We start from the raw sequence: 20,645 nt of genomic DNA, 5'->3' as shown, positions 1-20,645 counted from the left end.
GCGCGCGCCAGCAGGGGAGCTCGAGGCGACGGCGGGGGCGGCGAGGGCGCCAGCGCGCGGGGGCGGGACGGGGCAAGGGCAGGGCGACGACGATGAGGAGCGGGCGGTGACAGCGAGCACAGGGCAGGGGCGCGGGGCGACGTGGACGGCGACGGCGAGCACGGGTAGCCTGGCGGTGTCGAGGAGGTCGGCATCGTCGGGGGCAACTGGCGAGGGAAATCTAAAAATTTCCCAAGTGTTGCTTATATAGCAAAGGCTTTGGTCCCGGTTCGTGGCACAAACCGGGACCAAAGGCCGCCGCTTCCCGCCCTTTGGGCTGCTGAAAAGAGGCCTTTGGTCCCGGTTGGTGGCACCAACCGGGACTAAAGGGGGGTATTGGTCCCGGTTGGTGCCACGAACCGTGACCAATACACCCTTTTAGTCCCGGTTGCTGGCACCAACTGGGACCAAAGGTTGTGTGCTAGAACTGGCGCAGTGCGGTGGGATGTTTAGTCCCACCTCGCTAGCCGAGAGGGGCTTGGAGTGGTTTATAAGCTCTGCCGAGCCGACCACTTCGAGCTCCTCTCTACTATAGGCTTACGGGCCTAAATCCACTTTCTATGCCTGTGGGCCTACTGGGTCTCCTGCGGGCCTGAATCCTGGCCCATGTTAGGGTTTCTAGTCGTATTCAGGCCGTGGGGCCTCAGTAGGAGGCACTTTTTTAATTTTCTTTACTTATTGTTGCTATTTTTAATTTTTTTTCCAGTTTTTTTGTTTTGTTTTCTGCATTATTTATTTTCTTTTGTTTTTTGCTTTATTTTTTTAATTCTTTTTGCTTTTAGTTTTAGAAAAAATATAAACTTTCTGTTAGTGCCATTAGTTTTCAAATTTGAAAACAGTTTTTTTGTTTTCTTTACTTATTGTTGCTATTTTTATTTTTTTCCAGTTTTTTTGTTTTGTTTTCTGCATTATTTATTTTCTTTTGTTTTTTGCTTTATTTTTTAATTCTTTTTCCTCTTAGTTTTAGAAAAATTATAAACTTTCTGTTAGTGCCATTGGTTTTCAAATTTGAAAATACTTTTTTAGCTTTTTGTTTTCTTTGTTGCTTTATTTATTTTATTTTGTTTCTACTTACAACAAAATACTTATTGTTGCTATTTTTATTTTTTTCAGTTTTTTTGTTTTGTTTTCTGTATTATTTATTTTCTTTTGTTTTTTGCTTTATTTTTTAATTCTTTTTGCTTTTAGGCCAGCAAAATTATAAACTTTCTGTTAGTGCCATTAGTTTTCAAATTTGAATAGTTAAAAGTTGAATTCTTTGAAATTTGTGTGGATCACAAGTTTGTGATTAACTTTACTAAAAAATAAACATACATGCACCTATAGAGAAAATTCGACCTAAATTCATAGTTTTCAAATGAACTCTGAAAAAGTTGGCATAGCATACTCGTGTGTTACAAAGTTGGCATGGTATCATTATAATAGTTGCGGGAGAAAGTCTTCACTTTTTCTTCGCTTGTGTCATTTGCTTATTGCGCTGTAACCATGGATAATCTTCATCGTTTATCAGGATGCTTGGGTCAGCCTTGATATTGAAGGGAGGAATTTCATGAAACTTTTCATAATCTTCAGACTTGTCTGTCTTGCCCTCCACTCCCAGGATATCCCTTTTTCCTGAAAGAACTATGTGGCGCTTTGGCTCATCGTATGCTGTATTCGCTTCCTTATCTTTTCTTTTTCTCGGTTTGGTAGACATGTCCTTCACATGGATAACCTGTGCCACATCATTGGCAATAGAACAGACGGTTCGTCAGTGTACCCAAGATTTTTCAGATCCACTGTTGTCATTCCGTACTATGGGTCTACCTGTACCCCGCCTCCTGACAGATTGACCCATTTGCACTTAAACAAAGGGACCTTAAAATCATGTCCGTAGTCAAGTTCCCATATGTCCACTATGTAACCATAATATGTGTCCTTTCCGCTCTCGGTTCCTGCATCAAAGCGGACACCGCTGTTTCGGTTGGTGCTCTTTTGATCTTGGGCGATCGTGTAAAATGTATTCTCATTTATCTCGTATCCTTTGTAAGTCAATACAGTCAAAGATGGTCGCGTGGACAACAAGTACAGCTCATCACAAACAGTATTGTCACCTCTGAGACATGTTTCCAACCAACTGTTGAAAGTCCTGATGTGTTCACATGTAATCCAGTCGTCGCACTGCTCCGGGTGTTTGGAGCGCAGACTGTTCTTGTGTTCATCGACATACGGGGTCACCAATGTAGAGTTCTGTAGAACTGTGTAGTGTGCTTGAGACCAAGAATATCCGTCCCTGCATATTATTGAGTCACTTCCAAGAGTGCCTTTTCCAGTTAGTCTCCCCTCATACCGCGATTTAGGGAGACCTATCTTCTTAAGGCCAGGAATGAAGTCAACACAAAACCCGATAACATCCTCTGTTTGATGGCCCATGGAGATGCTTCCTTCTGGCCTAGCACAGTTACGGACATATTTCTTTAGGACTCCCATGAACCTCTCAAAGGGGAACATATTGTGTAGAAATACAGGCCCCAGGATGACAATCTCGTCGACTAGATGAACTAGGATGTGCGTCATGATATTGAAGAAGGATGGTGGGAACACCAGCTCGAAACTGACAAGACATTGCACCACATCACTCCTTAGCCTTGGTACAATTTCTGGATCGATCACCTTCTGAGAGATTGCATTGAGGAATGCACATAGCTTCACAATGGCTAATCGGACGTTTTCCGGTAGAAGCCCCCTCAATGCAACCAGAAGCAGCTGCGTCATAATCACGTGGCAGTCATGAGACTTTAGATTCTGAAACTTTTTCTCTGGCATATTTATTATTCCCTTTATATTCGACGAGAAGCCAGTCGTGACCTTTATACTGAGTAGGCATTCAAAGAAGATTTCTTTCTCTTCTTTCGTAAGAGCATAGCTGGTAGGACCTTTATACTGCTTCGGAGGTATGCCGTCTTTTTCGTGCAAACGTTGCAGGTCCTCCCGTGCCTCAGGTGTATCTTTTGTCTTCCCATACACGCCCAAGAAGCCTAGCAGGTGCACGCAAAGGTTCTTCGTCACGTGCATCACGTCGATTGAAGAGCGGACCTCTAGGTCTTTCCAGTAGGGCAGGTCCCAAAATATAGATTTCTTCTTCCACATGGGTGCGTGTCCCTCAGCGTCATTCGGAACAGCTAGTCCGCCGGGACCCTTTCCAAAGATTACGTGTAAATCATTGACCATAGCAAGTACGTGATCACCGGTACGCATGGCGGGCTTCTTCCGGTGATCTACCTCGCCTTTGAAATGCTTGCCTTTCTTTGGACATTGATGGTTGGTCAGAATAAATTGACGATGGCCCAGGTACACATTCTTCCTGCATTTGTCTAGGAATATACTTTCAGTGTCATCTAAACAGTGCGTGCATGCATGGTATCCTTTGTTCGTCTGTCCTGAAAGGTTACTGAGAGCGGGCCAATCGTTGATGGTCACGAACAGCAACGCCTTTAGGTTAAATTCCTCCTATCTGTGCTCATCCCACGTACGTACACCGTTTCCATTCCACAGCTGTAAAAGTTCTTCAACTAATGGCCTTAGGTACACATCAATGTCGTTGCCGGGTTGCTTAGGGCCTTGGATGAGAACTGGCATCATAATGAACTTCCGCTTCATGCACATCCAAGGAGGAAGGTTATACATACATAGAGTCACGGGCAAGGTGCTGTGATTGCTGCTCTGCTCCCCGAAAGGATTAATGTCATCCGCGCTTAAAGCAAACCATACATTCCTTGGGTCCTTTGCAAACTCATCCCAGTACTTTCTCTCGATTTTTCTCCACTGCGACCCGTCAGCGGGTGCTCTCAACTTCCCGTCTTTCTTCCGGTCCTCACTGTGCCATCGCATCAACTTGGCATGCTCTTCGTTTCTGAACAGACGTTTCAACCGTGGTATTATAAGAGCATACCACATCACCTTCGCAGGAACCCTCTTCCTGGGGGGCTCGCCATCAACATCACCAGGGTCATCTCGTCTGATCTTGTACCGCAATGCACCGCATACCGGGCATGCGTTCAGATCCTTGTATGCACCGCGGTAGAGGATGCAGTCATTAGGGCATGCATGTATCTTCTCCACCTCCAATCCTAGAGGGCATATGACCTTCTTTGATGCGTATGTACTGTCGGGCAATTTGTTATCCTTTGGAAGCTTCTTCTTCAATATTTTCAGTAGCTTCTCAAATCCTTTGTTAGCCACAGCATTCTCTGCCTTCCACTGCAGCAATTCCAGTATGGTACCGAGCTTTGTGTTGCCATCTTCGCAATTGGGGTACAACCCTTTTTTGTGATCCTCTAACATGCGACGAACTTCAGCTTCTCCTTTTGACTTCCGCATTGCGTCCTTGCATCGACAATGACCCGGCGGAGATCATCATCATCGGGCACATCGTCTAGTTCCTCTTGATCTTTAGCAGCTTCACCCGTTGCAGCATCATTGGGCACATTGTCTGGTTCCTCTTGATCTTCACCACCCCCCCCCCCCGTTGCAGCATCACCGTATTCAGGGGGCACATAGTTGTCATCGTACTCTTCTTCTTCGTCGTCTTCCATCATAACCCATATTTCTCCGTGCCTCATCCAAACATGTAGTGTGGCATGAAACCCTTGTAAAGCAGGTGGGAGTGAAGGATTTTCCGGTTAGAGTAAGACCTCATATTCCCACATTCAGTGCATGGACAACACATAAAACCATTCTGCTTGTTTGCCTCAGCCGCATCGAGAAACTCATGCACGCCCTTAATGTACTCAGAGGTATGTCTGTCACCGTACATCCATTGCCGGTTCATCTACGTGCGTTATATATAATTAAGTGTCCAAATTAATAGAAGTTCATCATCACATTAAAACCAAAGTACATACATAGTTCTCATCTAACAACATATAGCTCTCCAGACCATTAATTAATTAAACCATACATTGAAACTATGTAAAACATTTCAATGTGAAAACAAATGCGATCATAATCGCAACCAAGGTAACAATTGATCCAACGGCATAATGATACCAAGCCTCGGTATGAATGGCATATTTTTTAATCTTTCTAATCTTCAAGCGCATTGTATCCATCTTGATCTTGTGATCATCGACGACATCCACAACATGCAACTCCAATATCATCTTCTCCTCCTCAATTTTTTTATTTTTTTCTTCAACAAATTGTTTTCTTCTTCAACTAAATTTAACCTCTCGACAATAGGGTCAGTTGGAATTTCCGATTCACATACATCCTACATGAATAAAATCTATGTCACGTTGGTCGGCATAATTTTCATAAACAATAAATGAACCAATAGTTATAAAGATAATATATATACCACCTCCGAATCATAGACAGGACAAGGGCCGACGGGGGCGGATACCAAAAGCATCGCACTATATAAGATGCAATAATAAAAGTAAGAAAATAATACAAGTATCTATGTAAACATACAAGTAAGAATATTTTTTCCTTTCAAAAAGAAGATAAGAACAAGAGGCTCAACACGGTGGTGCCGGCGATGAGCTCAGCGCGGGTGATCGACGGCGGTGAAGACGGGGACGGGGCGTGACGGACCGCTAAACCTAGAAAAATATTGACGAAAATGGAGCTTGAAGGTCGAGCTTGGAGAGGAGAAAGCTTAAGTAGTGTGGCTCGGGCATTCCATCGAACACCTTGTGTGCATAGGAGGTGAGCTAGGGCACCACCAAGCCCTCTCCCCCTCGGCCAGAAAAAAACAAAGCAGTGTGCTTTGCTCTTACGCGAGGGGGTATATATAGGCACCTCATTGGTCCCGGTTGGTGGCATGAACCGGGACTAAAGGGGAGCCTTTGGACCCGGTTCATTGTTGGAAATATGCCCTAGAGGCAATAATAAAAGGATTATTATTATATTTCCTTGTTCATGATAATTGTTTTTTATTCATGCTATAATTGTGTTATCCAGAAATAGTAATACATGTGTGAATACATAGACACCAACATGTCCCTAGTAAGCCTCTAGTTGATTAGCTCATTGATCAACAGATAGTCATGGTTTCCTGACTATGGACATTGGATGTCATTGATAACGAGATCACATCATTAGGAGAATGATGTGACGGACAAGACCCAATCCTAAACATAGCACAAGATCATATAGTTCGTTTGCTAGAGTTTTTCCAATGTCAAGTATCTTTTCCTTAGACCATGAGATCGTGTAATTCCCGGATGCCGTAGGAGTGCTTTGGGTGTACCAAACGTCACAACGTAACTGGGTGACTATAAAGGTATACTACGGGTATCTCCGAAAGTGTCTGTTGGGTTGACACGGATCAAGACTGGGATTTGTCACTCTGTATAACGAGAGGTATCTCTGGGCCCACTCGGTAATGCATCATCAAAATGAGCTCAAAGTGACCAAGTGTTTGGTCACGGGATCATGCATTACGGTACGAGTAAAGTGACTTGCCGGTAACGAGACTGAACGAGGTATTGGGATACCGACGATCGAATCTCGGGCAAGTAACGTACCGATTGACAAAGGGAATTATATACGGGGTTGCTTGAATCCTCGACATCGTGGTTCATCCGATGAGATCATCGAGGAGCATGTGGGAGCCAACATGGGTATCCAGATCCCGCTGTTGGTTATTGACCGGAGAGCCGTCTCGGTCATGTCTACATGTCTCCCGAACCCGTAGGGTCTACACACTTATGGTTTGGTGACGCTAGGGTTGTAGAGATATGCAGTAACCCAAAAGTTGTTTGGAGTCCCGGATGAGATCCCGGACGTCACGAGGAGTTCCGGAATGGTCCGGAGGTGAAGAATTATATATAGGAAGTGTAGTTTTGGCCATCGGGAGAGTTTCGGGGGTCACCGGTATTGTACCGGGACTACCGAAAGGGTCCTGGGGGTCCACCGGGTGGGGCCACCCATCCCGGAGGGCCCCATGGGCTGAAGTGGGGAGGGGAACCAGCCCATAGTGGGCTGGTGCGCCCCCTTTGGCCCACCCCATGCCCCTAGGGTAGGGAACCCTAGGGTGGGGGGGCGCCCCACCTGGCTTGGGGGGCACTCCACCCCTTGGCCGCCGCCCCCCTAGGAGATCCCATCTCCTAGGGACGGTGCCCCCCCTAGGGGAGCCTATATAAAGGGGGGAGGGAGGGGCAGCCGCAACCCTGACTCTTGGCGCCTCCCTCTCCCCTGCTACACCTCTCCCTCTCGCAAAAGAACGATGAAGCCCTGCTACGGTGACTGCTGCATCCACCACCACGCCGTCGTGCTGCTGGATCTTCATCAACCTCTCCTCCACCCTTGCTGGATCAAGAAGGAGGAGACGTCACGCTGACCGTACTTGTGTTGAACATGGAGGTGTCGTCCGTTCGGTGCTAGGATCTCCGGTGATTTGGATCACGTCGAGTACGACTTCCTCATGCCCGTTCTTTGAACGCTTCCGCGCGTGATCTACAAAGGTATGTAGATGCAATCCGATCACTCGTTGCTAGATGAACTCATAGATGGATCTTGGTGAAACCGTAGGAAAATTTTTGTTTTCTGCAACGTTCCCCAACAGTGGCATCATGAGCTAGGTCTATGCGTAGTTCTCTTTGCACGAGTAGAACACAATTTGTTGTGGGCGTAGATGTTGTCAACTTTCTTGCCGCTACTAGTCTTATTTTGCTTCAGCAGTATTGTGGGATGAAGCGGCCTGGACCAACCTTACACGTACGCTTACGTGAGACCGGTTCCACCGACTGACATGCACTAGTTGCATAAGGTGGCTGGCGGGTGTCTGTCTCTCCCACTTTAGTTGGAGCGGATTCGATGAAAAGGGTCCTTATGAAGGGTAAATAGAAGTTGACAAATCACGTTGTGGCTTTCACGTAGGTAAGAAAACGTTCTTGCTAGAACCCTATTGCAGCCACGTAAAACTTGCAACAACAATTAGAGGACGTCTAACTTGTTTTTGCAGCAAGTGTTTTGTGATGTGATATGGCCAAAGTTGTGATGAATGATGAATGATATATATGTGATGTATGAGATGTTCATGCTATTGTAATAGGAATCACGACTTGCATGTCGATGAGTATGACAACCGGCAGGAGCCATAGGAGTTGTCTTTATTTTTTGTATGACCTGCGTGTCATTGAGAAACGCCATGTAAATTACTTTACTTTATTGCTAAACGTGTTAGCCATAGTAGTAGAAGTAATAGTTGGCGAGCAACTTCATGGAGAAACGATGATGGAGATCATGATGATGGAGATCATGGTGTCATGCCAGTGACAAGATGATCATGGAGCCCCAAGATGGAGATCAAAGGAGCTATGTGATATTGGCCATATCATGTCACTATTATTATTTGATTGCATGTGATGTTTATCATGTTTATTGCATCTTGTTTACTTAGAACGACGGTAGTAAATAAGATGATCCCTCATAATAATTTCAAGAAAGTGTTCCCCCTAACTGTGCACCATTGCGACAGTTCGTTGTTTCGAAGCACCACGTGATGATCGGGTGTGATAGATTCCAACGTTCACATACAACGGGTGTAAGACAGATTTACACATGCAAACACTTAGGTTGACTTGACGATCCTAGCATGTACAGACATGGCCTCGAAACACAGAAGACCGAAAGGTCGAGCATGAGTCGTATATATAGAAGATACAATCAACATGAAGATGTTCACCGATGTTGACTAGTCCGTCTCACGTGATGATCGGACACGGCCTAGTTAACTCGGATCATGTTATACTTAGATGACTGGAGGGATGTCTATCTGAGTGGGAGTTCATTGAATAATTTGATTTAGATAAACTTAATTATCATGAACTTAGTCTAAAATATTTACAACATGTATTGTAGATCAAATGGCCATCATTGTCCTCAACTTCAACGCGTTCCTAGAGAAAACCAAGCTGAAAGACGATGGCAGCAACTATACGGACTGGGTCCGGAACCTGAGGATCATCCTCATAGCTGCCAAGAAAGATTATGTCCTACAAGCACCGCTAGGTGAAGCACCTGTTCTTCCTGCAGAACAAGATGTTATGAACGCTTGGCAGACACGTACCGATGATTACTCCCTCGTTCAGTGCGGCATGCTTTACAGCTTAGAACCGGGGCTCCAATAGCGTTTTGAGAGACACTGAGCATATGAGATGTTCGAAGAGCTGAAAATGGTTTTTCAAGCTCATGCCCCGGTCGAGAGATATGAAGTCTCCGACAAGTTCTTCAGCTGTAAGATGGAGGAAAACAGTTCTGTCAGTGAGCACATACTTACTATGTCTGGGTTACATAACCGCTTGACTCAGCTGGGAGTTAATCTCCCGGATGACGCGGTCATTGACAGAATCCTTCAGTCGCTTCCACCGAGCTACAAGAGCTTTGTGATGAACTTCAATATGCAGGGGATCCAAAAGACCATTCCTGAAGTATTTGCAATGCAGAAATCAGCAGAGGTAGACGTCAAAAAGGAACATCAAGTGTTGATGGTGAATAAAACCACTAAGTTCAAAAAGGGCAAGGGTAAGAAGAACTTCAAGAAGGATGGCAAGGGAGTTGCCGCGCCCGCTAAGCAAGCTGCCGGGAAGAAGCCAAAGAATGGACCCAAGCCCGAGACTGAGTGCTTTTATTGCAAGGAAAGTGGTCACTGGAAGCGGAACTGCCTCAAATACTTAGCGGACAAGAAGGCCGGCAAAACGAAAGGTATATGTGATATACATGTAATTGATGTGTACCTTACCAGTACTCGTAGTAGCTCCTGGGTATTTGATACCGGTGCAGTTGCTCACATTTGTAACTCAAAGCAGGAGCTGCGGAATAAGCGGAGACTGGCGAAGGACGAGGTGACGATGCGCGTCGGGAATGGTTCCAAGGTCGATGTGATCGCCGTCGGCACGCTACCTCTACATTTACCTACGGGATTAGTTTTGAACCTCAATAATTGTTATTTAGTGTCAAGTTTGAGCATGAACATTGTATTAGGATCTTGTTTAATACGAGATGGCTACTCATTTAAATCCGAGAATAATGGTTGTTCTATTTATATGAGAGATATGTTTTATGGTCATGCTCCGATGGTGAATGGTTTATTCTTAATGAATCTCGAGCGTAATGCTACACATATTCATAGTGTGAGTACCAAAAGATGTAAGGTTGATAACGATAGTCCCACATACTTGTGGCACTGCCGCCTTGGTCACATAGGTGTCAAACGCATGAAGAAGCTCCATGCACATGGACTTTTAGAGTCTCTTGATTACGAATCATTTGACACGTGCGAATCATGCCTCATGGGTAAAATGACCAAGACTCCGTTCTCAGGAACAATGGAGCGAGCAACCAACTTATTGGAAATCATACATACTGATGTGTGCGGTCCAATGAGTGTTGAGGCTCGCGGTGGCTATCGTTATGTTCTCACCCTCACTGATGACTTGAGTAGATATGGGTATGTATACTTAATGAAACACAAGTCTGAAACCTTTGAAAAGTTCAAGGAATTTCAGAGTGAGGTTGAGAATCAACGTGACAGAAAATCAAGTTTTTGCGATCAGATCATGGAGGAGAATACTTGAGTCACGAATTTGGCACACACTTAAGAAAATGTGGAATAGTTTCACAACTCACGCCGCCTGGAACACCTCAGCGTAATGGTGTGTCCGAACGTCTGGCAGAGCAAAGCTGATGACTACTCGATAGTTCAGTGTGCCATGCTTTACGGCTTAGAATCGGGACTTCAACGACGTTTTGAACGTCATGGAGCATATGAGATGTTCCAGGAGTTGAAGTTAATATTTCAAGCAAATGCCCGGATTGAGAGATATGAAGTCTCCAATAAGTTCTATAGATGCAAGATGGAGGAGAACAGTTCTGTCAGTGAGCATATACTCAAAATGTCTGGGTATAATAATCACTTGATTCAATTGGGAGTTAATCTTCCGGATGATTGCGTCATTGACAGAATTCTCCAATCACTGCCACCAAGCTACAAGAGCTTCGTGATGAACTATAATATGCAAGGGATGAACAAGACTATTCCCGAGCTCTTCGCAATGCTGAAAGCTGCGGAGGTAGAAATCAAGAAGGAGCATCAAGTGTTGATCGTTAACAAGACCACTAGTTTCAAGAAAAAGGGCAAAGGGAAGAAGAAGGGGAACTTCAAGAAGAACAACAAGCAAGTTGCTGCTCAGGAGAAGAAACCCAAGTCTGGACCTAAGCCTGAAACTGAGTGCTTCTACTGCAAGTAGACTGGTCACTGGAAGCGGAACTGCCCCAAGTATTTGGCGGATAAGAAGGATGGCAAGGTGAACAACGGTATATGTGATATACATGTTATTGATGTGTACCTTACTAGAGCTCGCAGTAGCACCTGGGTATTTGATACTGGTTCTGTTGCTAATATTTGCAACTCGAAACAGGGACTACGGAATAAGCGGGCACTGGCAAAGGACGAGGTGACGATGCGCGTGGGAAACGGTTCCAAAGTCGATGTGATCGCGGTCGGCACACTACCTCTACATCTACCTTCGGGATTAATATGAGACCTAAATAATTGTTATTTGGTGCCAGCGTTGAGCATGAACATTATATCTGGATCTTGTTTGATGCGAGACGGTTATTCATTTAAATCAGAGAATAAGGGTTGTTCTATTTATATGAGTAATATCTTTTATGGTCATGCACCTTTGGAGAGTGGTCTGTTTTTGATGAATCTCGATAGTAGTGATACACATATTCATAATGTTGAAGCCAAAAGATACAGAGTTGATAATGAAAGTGCAACTTATTTGTGGCACTGTCGTTTAGGTCATATCGGTGTAAAGTGCATGAAGAAACTCCATACTGATGGACTTTTGGAGCCACTTGATTATGAATCACTTGGTACTTGCGAACCGTGCCTCATGGGCAAGATGAGTAAAACACCGTTCTCCGGTACTATGGAGAGAGCAACAGATTTGTTGGAAATCATACATATCGATGTATGTGGTCCGATGAATATTGAGGCTCGTGGCGGATATCGTTATTTTCTCACCTTCACAGATGACTTAAGCAGATATGGGTATATCTACTTAATGAAACATAAATCTGAAACATTTGAAAAGTTCAAAGAATTTCAGAGTGAAGTTGAAAATCATCGTAACAAGAAAATAAAGTTTCTACGATCTGATCGTGGAGGAGAATATTTGAGCTATGAGTTTGGTGTACATTTGAAAAATTATGGAATAGTTTCGCAACTCATGCCACCCGGAACACCACAGCGTAATGGTGTGTCCGAACGTCGTAATTGTACTTTACTAGATATGGTGCGATCTATGATGTCTCTTACTGATTTACCGCTATCGTTTTGGGGTTATGCTTTAGAGACGGCCGCATTCACGTTAAATAGGGCACCATCAAAATCCGTTGAGACGACGCCTTATGAACTGTGGTTTGGCAAGAAACCAAAGTTGTCGTTTCATAAAGTTTGGGGCTGCGATGCTTATGTGAAAAAGCTTCAACCTGATAAGCTCGAACCCAAATCGGAGAAATGTGTCTTCATAGGATACCCAAAGGAGACTGTTGGGTACACCTTCTATCACAGATCCGAAGGCAAGACATTCATTGCTAAGAATGGATTCTTTCTAGAGAAGGAGTTTCTCTCGAAAGAAGTGAGTGGGAGGAAAGTAGAACTTGACGAGGTAACTGTACCTGCTCCTTTATTGGAAAGTAGTACATCACAGAAAACTGTTTCTGCGACACCTACACCAATAAGTGAGGAAGCTAATGATGATGATCATGAAACTTCAGATCAAGATACTACTGAACCTCGTAGATCAACCAGAGTAAGATCCGCGCCAGAGTGGTACGGTAATCCTGTTCTGGAAATCAAGCTACTAGATCATGATGAACCTACGTACTATGAAGAAGCGACGGTGAGCCCAGATTCCGCAAAGTGGCTTGAAGCCATGAAATCTGAGATGGGATCCATGTATGAGAACAAAGTATGGACTTTGGTTGACTTGCCCGATGATCGGCAAGCAATTGAGAATAAATGGATCTTCAAGAAGAAGACTGACGCTGATGGTAATGTTACTGTCTACAAAGCTCGACTTGTCGCAAAAGGTTTTCGACAAGTTCAAGGGGTTGACTACGATGAGACCTTCTCACCCGTAGCGATGCTTAAGTCTGTCCGAATCATGTTAGCAATTGCCGCATTTTATGATTATGAAGTTTGGCAGATGGATGTCAAAACTGCATTCCTGAATGGATTTCTGGAAGAAGAGTTGTATATGATGCAACCGGAAGGTTTTGTCGATCCAAAGGGAGCTAACAAAGTGTGCAAGCTCCAGCGATCCATTTATGGACTGGTGCAAGCCTCTCGGAGTTGGAATAAACGTTTTGATAGTGTGATCAAAGCATTTGGTTTTATACAGACTTTCGGAGAAGCCTGTATTTACAAGAAAGTGAGTGGGAGCTCTGTAGCATTTCTGATATTATATGTGGATGACATATTGCTGATTGGAAATGATATAGAATTTCTGGATAGCATAAAGGGATACTTGAATAAGAGTTCTTCAATGAAAGACCTCGGTGAAGCTGCTTACATATTAGGCATAAAGATCTATAGAGATAGATCAAGTCGCTTAATTGGACTTTCACAAAGCACATACCTTGACAAGATTTTGAAGAAGTTCAAAATGGATCAAGCAAAGAAAGGGTTCTTGCCTGTGTTACAAGGTGTGAAGTTGAGTCAGACTCAATGCCCGACCACTGCAGAAGATAGAGAGAAAATGAAAGATGTTCCCTATGCTTCAGCCATAGGCTCTATCATGTATGCAATGCTGTGTACCAGACTTGATGTGTGCCTTGCTATAAGTTTAGCAGGGAGGTACCAAAGTAATCCAGGAGTGGATCACTGGACAGCGGTCAAGAACATCCTGAAATACCTAAAAAGGACTAAGGATATGTTTCTCGTATATGGAGGTGACAAAGAGCTCACCGTAAAAGGTTACGTTGATGCAAGCTTTGACACTGATCCAGACGATTCTAAATCGCAAACCGGATACGTATTTACATTAAACGGTGGAGCTGTCAGTTGGTGCAGTTCTAAACAAAGCGTCGTAGCGGGATCTACATGTGAAGCGGAGTACATAGCTGCTTCGGAAGCAGCGAACGAAGGAGTCTGGATGAAGGAGTTCATATCCGATCTAGGTGTCATACCTAGTGCATCGGGTCCAATGAAAATCTGTTGTGACAATACTGGTGCAATTGCCTTGGCAAAGGAATCCAGATTTCACAAAAGGACCAAACACATCAAGAGACGCTTCAATTCCATCCGGGATCTAGTCCAGGTGGGAGACATAGAGATTTGCAAGATACATATGGATCTGAATGTTGCAGACCCATTGACTAAGCCTCTTCCACGAGCAAAACATGATCAGCACCAAAGCTCCATGGGTGTTAGAATCATTACAGTGTAATCTAGATTATTGACTCTAGTGCAAGTGGGAGACTGAAGGAAATATGCCCTAGAGGCAATAATAAAGTTATTATTTATTTCCTTATATCATGATAAATGTTTATTATTCATGCTAGAATTGTATTAACCGGAAACATAATACATGTGTGAATACATAGACAAACAGAGTGTCACTAGTATGCCTCTACTTGACTAGCTCGTTAATCAAAGATGGTTATGTTTCCTAACCATGAACAAAGAGTTGTTATTTGATTAACGAGGTCACATCATTAGTTGAATGATCTGATTGACATGACCCATTTCATTAGCTTAGCACCCGATCATTTAGTATGTTGCTATTGCTTTTCTTCATGACTTATACATGTTCCTATGACTATGAGATTATGCAACCCCCGTTTACCGGAGGAACACTTTGTGTGCTACCAAACGTCACAACGTAAATGGGTGATTATAAAGGAGCTCTACAGGTGTCTCCAAAGGTAGATGTTGGGTTGGCGTATTTCGAGATTAGGATTTCTCACTCCGATTGTCGGAGAGGTATCTTTGGGGCCCTCTCGGTAATGCACATCACATAAGCCTTGCAAGCATTACAACTAATATGTTAGTTGTGAGATGATGTATTACGGAACGAGTAAAGAGACTTGCCGGTAACGAGATTGAACTAGGTATTGGATACCGACGATCAAATCTCGGGCAAGTAACATACCGATGACAAAGGGAACAACGTATGTTGTTATGTGGTCTGACCGATAAAGATCTTCGTAGAATATGTAGGAGCCAATATTGGCATCCAGGTCCCGCTATTGGTTATTGACCGGAGATGTGTCTCGGTCATGTCTACATTGTTCTCGAACCGTAGGGTCCGCACGCTTAGCGTTACGATGACAGTTATTATGAGTTTATGCATTTTGATGTACCGAAGGTTGTTCAGAGTCCCGGATATGATCACGGACATGACGAGGAGTCTCGAAATGGTCGAGACATAAATATTGATATATTGGAAGCCTATGTTTGGATATCGGAAGTGTTCCGGGTGAAACCGGGATTTTTCCGGAGTACCGGGAGGTTACCGGAACTCCCCGGAAGCCATATGGGCCTTCATGGGCCTTAGTGGAAAGGAGAAAGGGGCAGCCCAAGGTGGCCGCGCGCCTCCCCCCTCCCCTAGTCCTATTAGGACTAGGAGAGGTGGCCGGCCCCCCTCTCTCTCTTTCCCCCCTTGAGGATTCCTATTCCAACTAGGATTGGGGGGGGGGGGGGAATCCTACTCCCAGAGGGAGTAGGACTCCTCCTGACGCGCCCCAAGGCTGGCCGCACCTCTCCCCCCTTGCTCCTTTATATACAGGGGCAGGGGGCACCTCTAGACACACAATTGATCCCCATGATCGTTCCATAGCCGTGTGCGGTGCCCCCTGCCACCATATTCCACCTCGATCATATTGTAGCGGTGCTTAGGCGAAGCCCTGCGACGGTAGTACATCAAGTTCATCACCACGCCGTCGTGCTGACGGAACTCTTCCCCGACGCTTTGCTGGATCGTAGCCCGGGGATCGTCATCGAGCTGTACGTGTGTTAAGAACTCGGAGGTGCCGGAGTAACGGTGCTTGGATCGGTCGGATCGGGAAAACGTACGACTACTTCCTCTATGTTGTGTGATCGCTTCCGCAGTCGGTCTGCGTTGGTACATAGACAACACTCTCCCCTCTCGTTGTTGTGCATCACCATGATCTTGCGTGTGCATAGGAAATTTTGAAATTACTACGTTCCCCAACAGTTCATCACCGACCTAGGAGTCATACCCAATGCGTCGGGGCCGATCAAACTCTTTTGTGACAACACTGGAGCTATTGCACTTGCCAAGGAGCCCAGGTTTCACAAGAAGACCAGGCACATCAAGCGTCGCTTCAACTCCATTCGTGAAAATGTTCAAGATGGAGACATAGATATTTGTAAAGTACATACGGACCTGAATGTAGCAGATCCGTTGACTAAACCTCTCCCTAGAGCAAAACATGATCAACACCAGAATTCCGTGGGTGTTCGATTCATCACAATGTAACTAGATTATTGACTCTAGTGCAAGTGGGAGACTGTTGGAAATATGCCCTAGAGGCAATAATAAAAGGATTATTATTATATTTCCTTGTTCATGATAATTGTTTTTTATTCATGCTATAATTGTGTTATCCGGAAATCATAATACATGTGTGAATACATAGACACCAACATGTCCCTAGTAAGCCTCTAGTTGACTAGCTCGTTGATCAACATATAGTCATGGTTTCCTGACTATGGACATTGGATGTCATTGATAACGAGATCACATCATTAGGAGAATGATGTGATGGACAAGACCCAATCCTAAACATAGCACAAGATCGTATAGTTCGTTTGCTAGAGTTTTTCCAATGTCAAGTATCTTTTCCTTAGACCATGAGATCGTGTAATTCCCGGATGCCGTAGGAGTGCTTTGGGTGTACCAAACGTCACAACGTAACTGGGTGACTATAAAGGTATACTACGGGTATCTCCGAAAGTGTCTGTTGGGTTGACACGGATCAAGACTGGGATTTGTCACTCCGTATAACGGAGAGGTATCTCTGGGCCCACTCGGTAATGCATCATCAAAATGAGCTCAAAGTGACCAAGTGTCTGGTCACGGGATCATGCATTACGGTACGAGTAAAGTGACTTGCCGGTAACGAGATTGAACGAGGTATTGGGATACCGACGATCGAATCTCGGGCAAGTAACATACCGATTGACAAAGGGAATTGTATACGGGGTTGCTTGAATCCTCGACATCGTGGTTCATCCGATGAGATCATCGAGGAGCATGTGGGAGCCAACATGGGTATCTAGATCCCGCTGTTGGTTATTGACCGGAGAGCCGTCTGGGTCATGTCTACATGTCTCCCGAACCCGTAGGGTCTACACACTTAAGGTTCGGTGACGCTAGGGTTGTAGAGATATGCAGTAACCCAAAAGTTGTTCGGAGTCCCGGATGAGATCCCGGACATCACGAGGAGTTCCGGAATGGTCCGGAGGTGAAGAATTATATATAGGAAGTGCAGTTTCGGCCATCGGGAGAGTTTCGAGGGTCACCGGTATTGTACCAGGACCACCGGAAGGGTCCCGGGGGTCCACCGAGTGGGGCCACCCATCCCGGAGGGCCCCATGAGCTGAAGTGGGGAGGGGAACCAGCCCATAGTGGGCTGGTGCGCCCCCTTTGGCCCATCCCATGCGCCTAGGGTTGGGAACCCTAGGGGGGGGGCGCCCCACCTGGCTTGGGGGGCACTCCACCCCTTGGCCGCCGCCCCCTCTAGGAGATCCCATCTCCTAGGGCCGGCGCCCCCCTAGGGGAGCCTATATAAAGGGGGGGACGGAGGGGCAGCCGCAACCTTGACTCTTGGTGCCTCCCTCTCCCCTGCTACACCTCTCCCTCTCACAGAAGAACGGCGAAGCCCTGCTGCGGTGACTGCTGCATCCACCACCACGCTGTCGTGCTGCTGGATCTTCATCAACCTCAACTCCACCCTTGCTGGATCAAGAAGGAGGAGACGTCACGCTGACCGTACGTGTGTTGAACACGGAGGTGCCGTCCGTTCGGCGCTAGGATCTCCGGTGATTTGGATCACGTCGAGTACGACTTCCTCATCCCCGTTCTTTGAACGCTTCCGCGCGTGATCTACAAAGGTATGTAGATGCAATCCGATCACTCGTTGCTAGATGAACTCATAGATGGATCTTGGTGAAACCGTAGGAAATTTTTTGTTTTCTGCAACGTTCCCCAACATTCATGCCACCAACTGGGACCAATGGTGGTGGGCCAGGAGCGAGGCCATTGGTCCCGGTTCGTCCCACCAACCGGGATCAAAAGGTCCGGACGAACCGGGACCAATGGCCCACGTGGCCCGGCCGGCCACCTGAGCTCAGGAACCGGGTCCAATGCCCCCATGGGTCCCGGTTCTAGACTGAACCGGGACTAATGGGCTGACCCGGCCTGGACCGTTGCCCCTTTTCTACTAGCGAAGGAGAGAAAGAGGGGAAAGGAAAAAGGGGAGCGCCGCCCCCCTCCTTGTCCAATTCGGACTTGGGGGGGAGGGGTGCGCGGCTGACCCTTGGCCTCCTCTCTACTTCCTCCATTAGGCCCATTAAGGCCCATTAGGTTACCGGGGGTTCCGGTAACCTCCCGGCACTCCGGTAAAATGCCGATTTCACCCGGTACACTTCCGATGTCCAAACATAGGCTTCCAATATATCAATCTTTATGTCTCAATCATTTCGAGACTCCTCGTCATGTCCGTGATCACATCTGGGACTCCGAACAACCTTCGGTACATCAAAACATATAAACTCATAATGAAACTGTCATCGTAACGTTAAGCGCGCGGACCCTACGGTTTCAAGAACAATGTAGACATGACCGAGACACGTGTCCGGTCAATAAACAATAGCGGAACTTGGATGCTCATATTGGCTCCTACATATTCTATGAAGATCTTTATCGGTCAGACCGCATAACAACATACGTTGTTCCCTTTGTCATCGGTATGTTACTTGCCCGAGATTCGATCGTCGACATCTCAATACCTAGTTCAACCTCGTTACCGGCAAGTCTCTTTACTCGTTCCGTAATACATCACCTCGCAACTAACTCATTACTTGCAATGCTTGCAAGGCGCAGGTGATTTGCATTACCGAGAGGGCCCAGAGATACCTCTCCGACAATCGGAGTGACAAATCCTAATCTCGAAATACGCCAACCTAACAAGTACCTTTGGAGACACCTGTAGAGCAGCTTTATAATCACCCAGTTACGTTGTGACATTTGGTAGCACACAAAGTGTTCCTCCGGTAAACGGGAGTTGCATAATCTCATAGTCATAGGAACATGTATAAGTCATGAAGAAAGCAATAGCAACAAACTAAATGATCAAGTGCTAAGCTAACAGAATGGGTCAAGTCAATCACATCATTCTCCTAATGATGTGATCCCGTTAATCAAATGACAACTCATGTCTATGGTTAGGAAACATAACCATCTTTGATCAATGAGCTAGTCAAGTAGAGGCATACTAGTGACACTTTGTTTGTCTATGTATTCACACATGTATTATGTTTCCGGTTAATACAATTCTAGCATGAATAATAAACATTTATCATGATATAAGGAAATAAATAATAATTTTATTATTGCCTCTAGGGCATATTTCCTTCAGGCGGCTCGTAGTTGTGGTCGTCGTCGCAGCCATAGATGAAGTTACACTCGTCCACCACCTTGGTATACACAGACTTGCCATTGGCGGTGATCTTGATGCAGTGCCCGCAACGGGCCATGTTCTTGAACCAGCCAGTGGAGAGCGCGACTACCATCTCCTTGTCGCTATGGTAGGCGTTGTCACACTCTGACGGACCGCCGTCGTCCTTGCCCTTCTCGAAGCTGTTGAGCGTCAAGACGGCCGTGGTGGTCGCGGTGAGTGCAAGGCTTCTTCCCTTGTCCTTGCTAAAGAGCCACGTACGTGCATGTCTTATTCATGCGTTCTTGAAAATGGTACCACGAGAAGGAATAAAATGTACAACTTGGGGATAACATATATAATCCTACCACCAGAGGTGCAGTTCCTTGCTGGTGCAACACATATTTTCGCCATTTTTATTTTCACCTTATAGATACGGTGGACTTCCTCTTCCAAACATACTAGCCTGTCCAAAATCTGCCCCGATATAAAATGCCACATATAATTTATTTTTCATATATTTATTGGCCGCTGAAATCACTCGGGTCCTAGGCCGTCGGATCCAACGCTCGCCATCCATTGGATCCGGTCAACGCATCACGCTGCAACGTGCAGCCGCATCACCATCGACAGGACACGCGGATCGCCACCCTGCGTGCATCACCATGCCCTGTTCTACTACAGCTCCGCGGCCCCGCCTGAGTGTTGCACCGCAGCTCCGCCGCCCTGCGCGCATCACCATGCTCCGTTGCACTGGAGCTCCGCTCGCCAGCCCGCCGGAGTGTTGCGGTGTAGCTCCGCTGCTCCGGCGCGCAGCACCACGCCGTTGCAGCACCAAGCTTGCCCTCGAGAGCCACCGAAGACGCTGCATTGAGCCACGGCGATGCTGCAACGAGGCACCGGGGACTCGGGAAACTCAT

General features: G+C 45.9%; 1 protein-coding gene across 1 annotated transcript in view; it reads right to left on the bottom strand.

Annotated features, from left to right (window-relative positions):
* LOC119315455 (putative ripening-related protein 1) overlaps positions 1–20,645 on the bottom strand; it is a 34,996-nt gene extending 14,351 nt beyond the window's left edge. The window contains exons 1-2 of the mRNA XM_037590083.1: positions 20,350–20,645; positions 19,722–19,991 (exon numbers count right to left, since the gene is read on the bottom strand). Of these exons, the coding sequence (XP_037445980.1) occupies positions 19,722–19,991; positions 20,350–20,645 (566 nt within the window). The remainder of the gene's footprint in view (positions 1–19,721; positions 19,992–20,349) is intronic.

This window comes from Triticum dicoccoides, chromosome 6A, assembly GCF_002162155.2.
Source record: "Triticum dicoccoides isolate Atlit2015 ecotype Zavitan chromosome 6A, WEW_v2.0, whole genome shotgun sequence".
NCBI classification, from domain to species: domain Eukaryota; kingdom Viridiplantae; phylum Streptophyta; class Magnoliopsida; order Poales; family Poaceae; genus Triticum; species Triticum dicoccoides.
The sequence above is the reverse complement of the archived record's forward strand: the minus strand, read 5'-3'. Positions and strand labels throughout refer to the sequence as shown.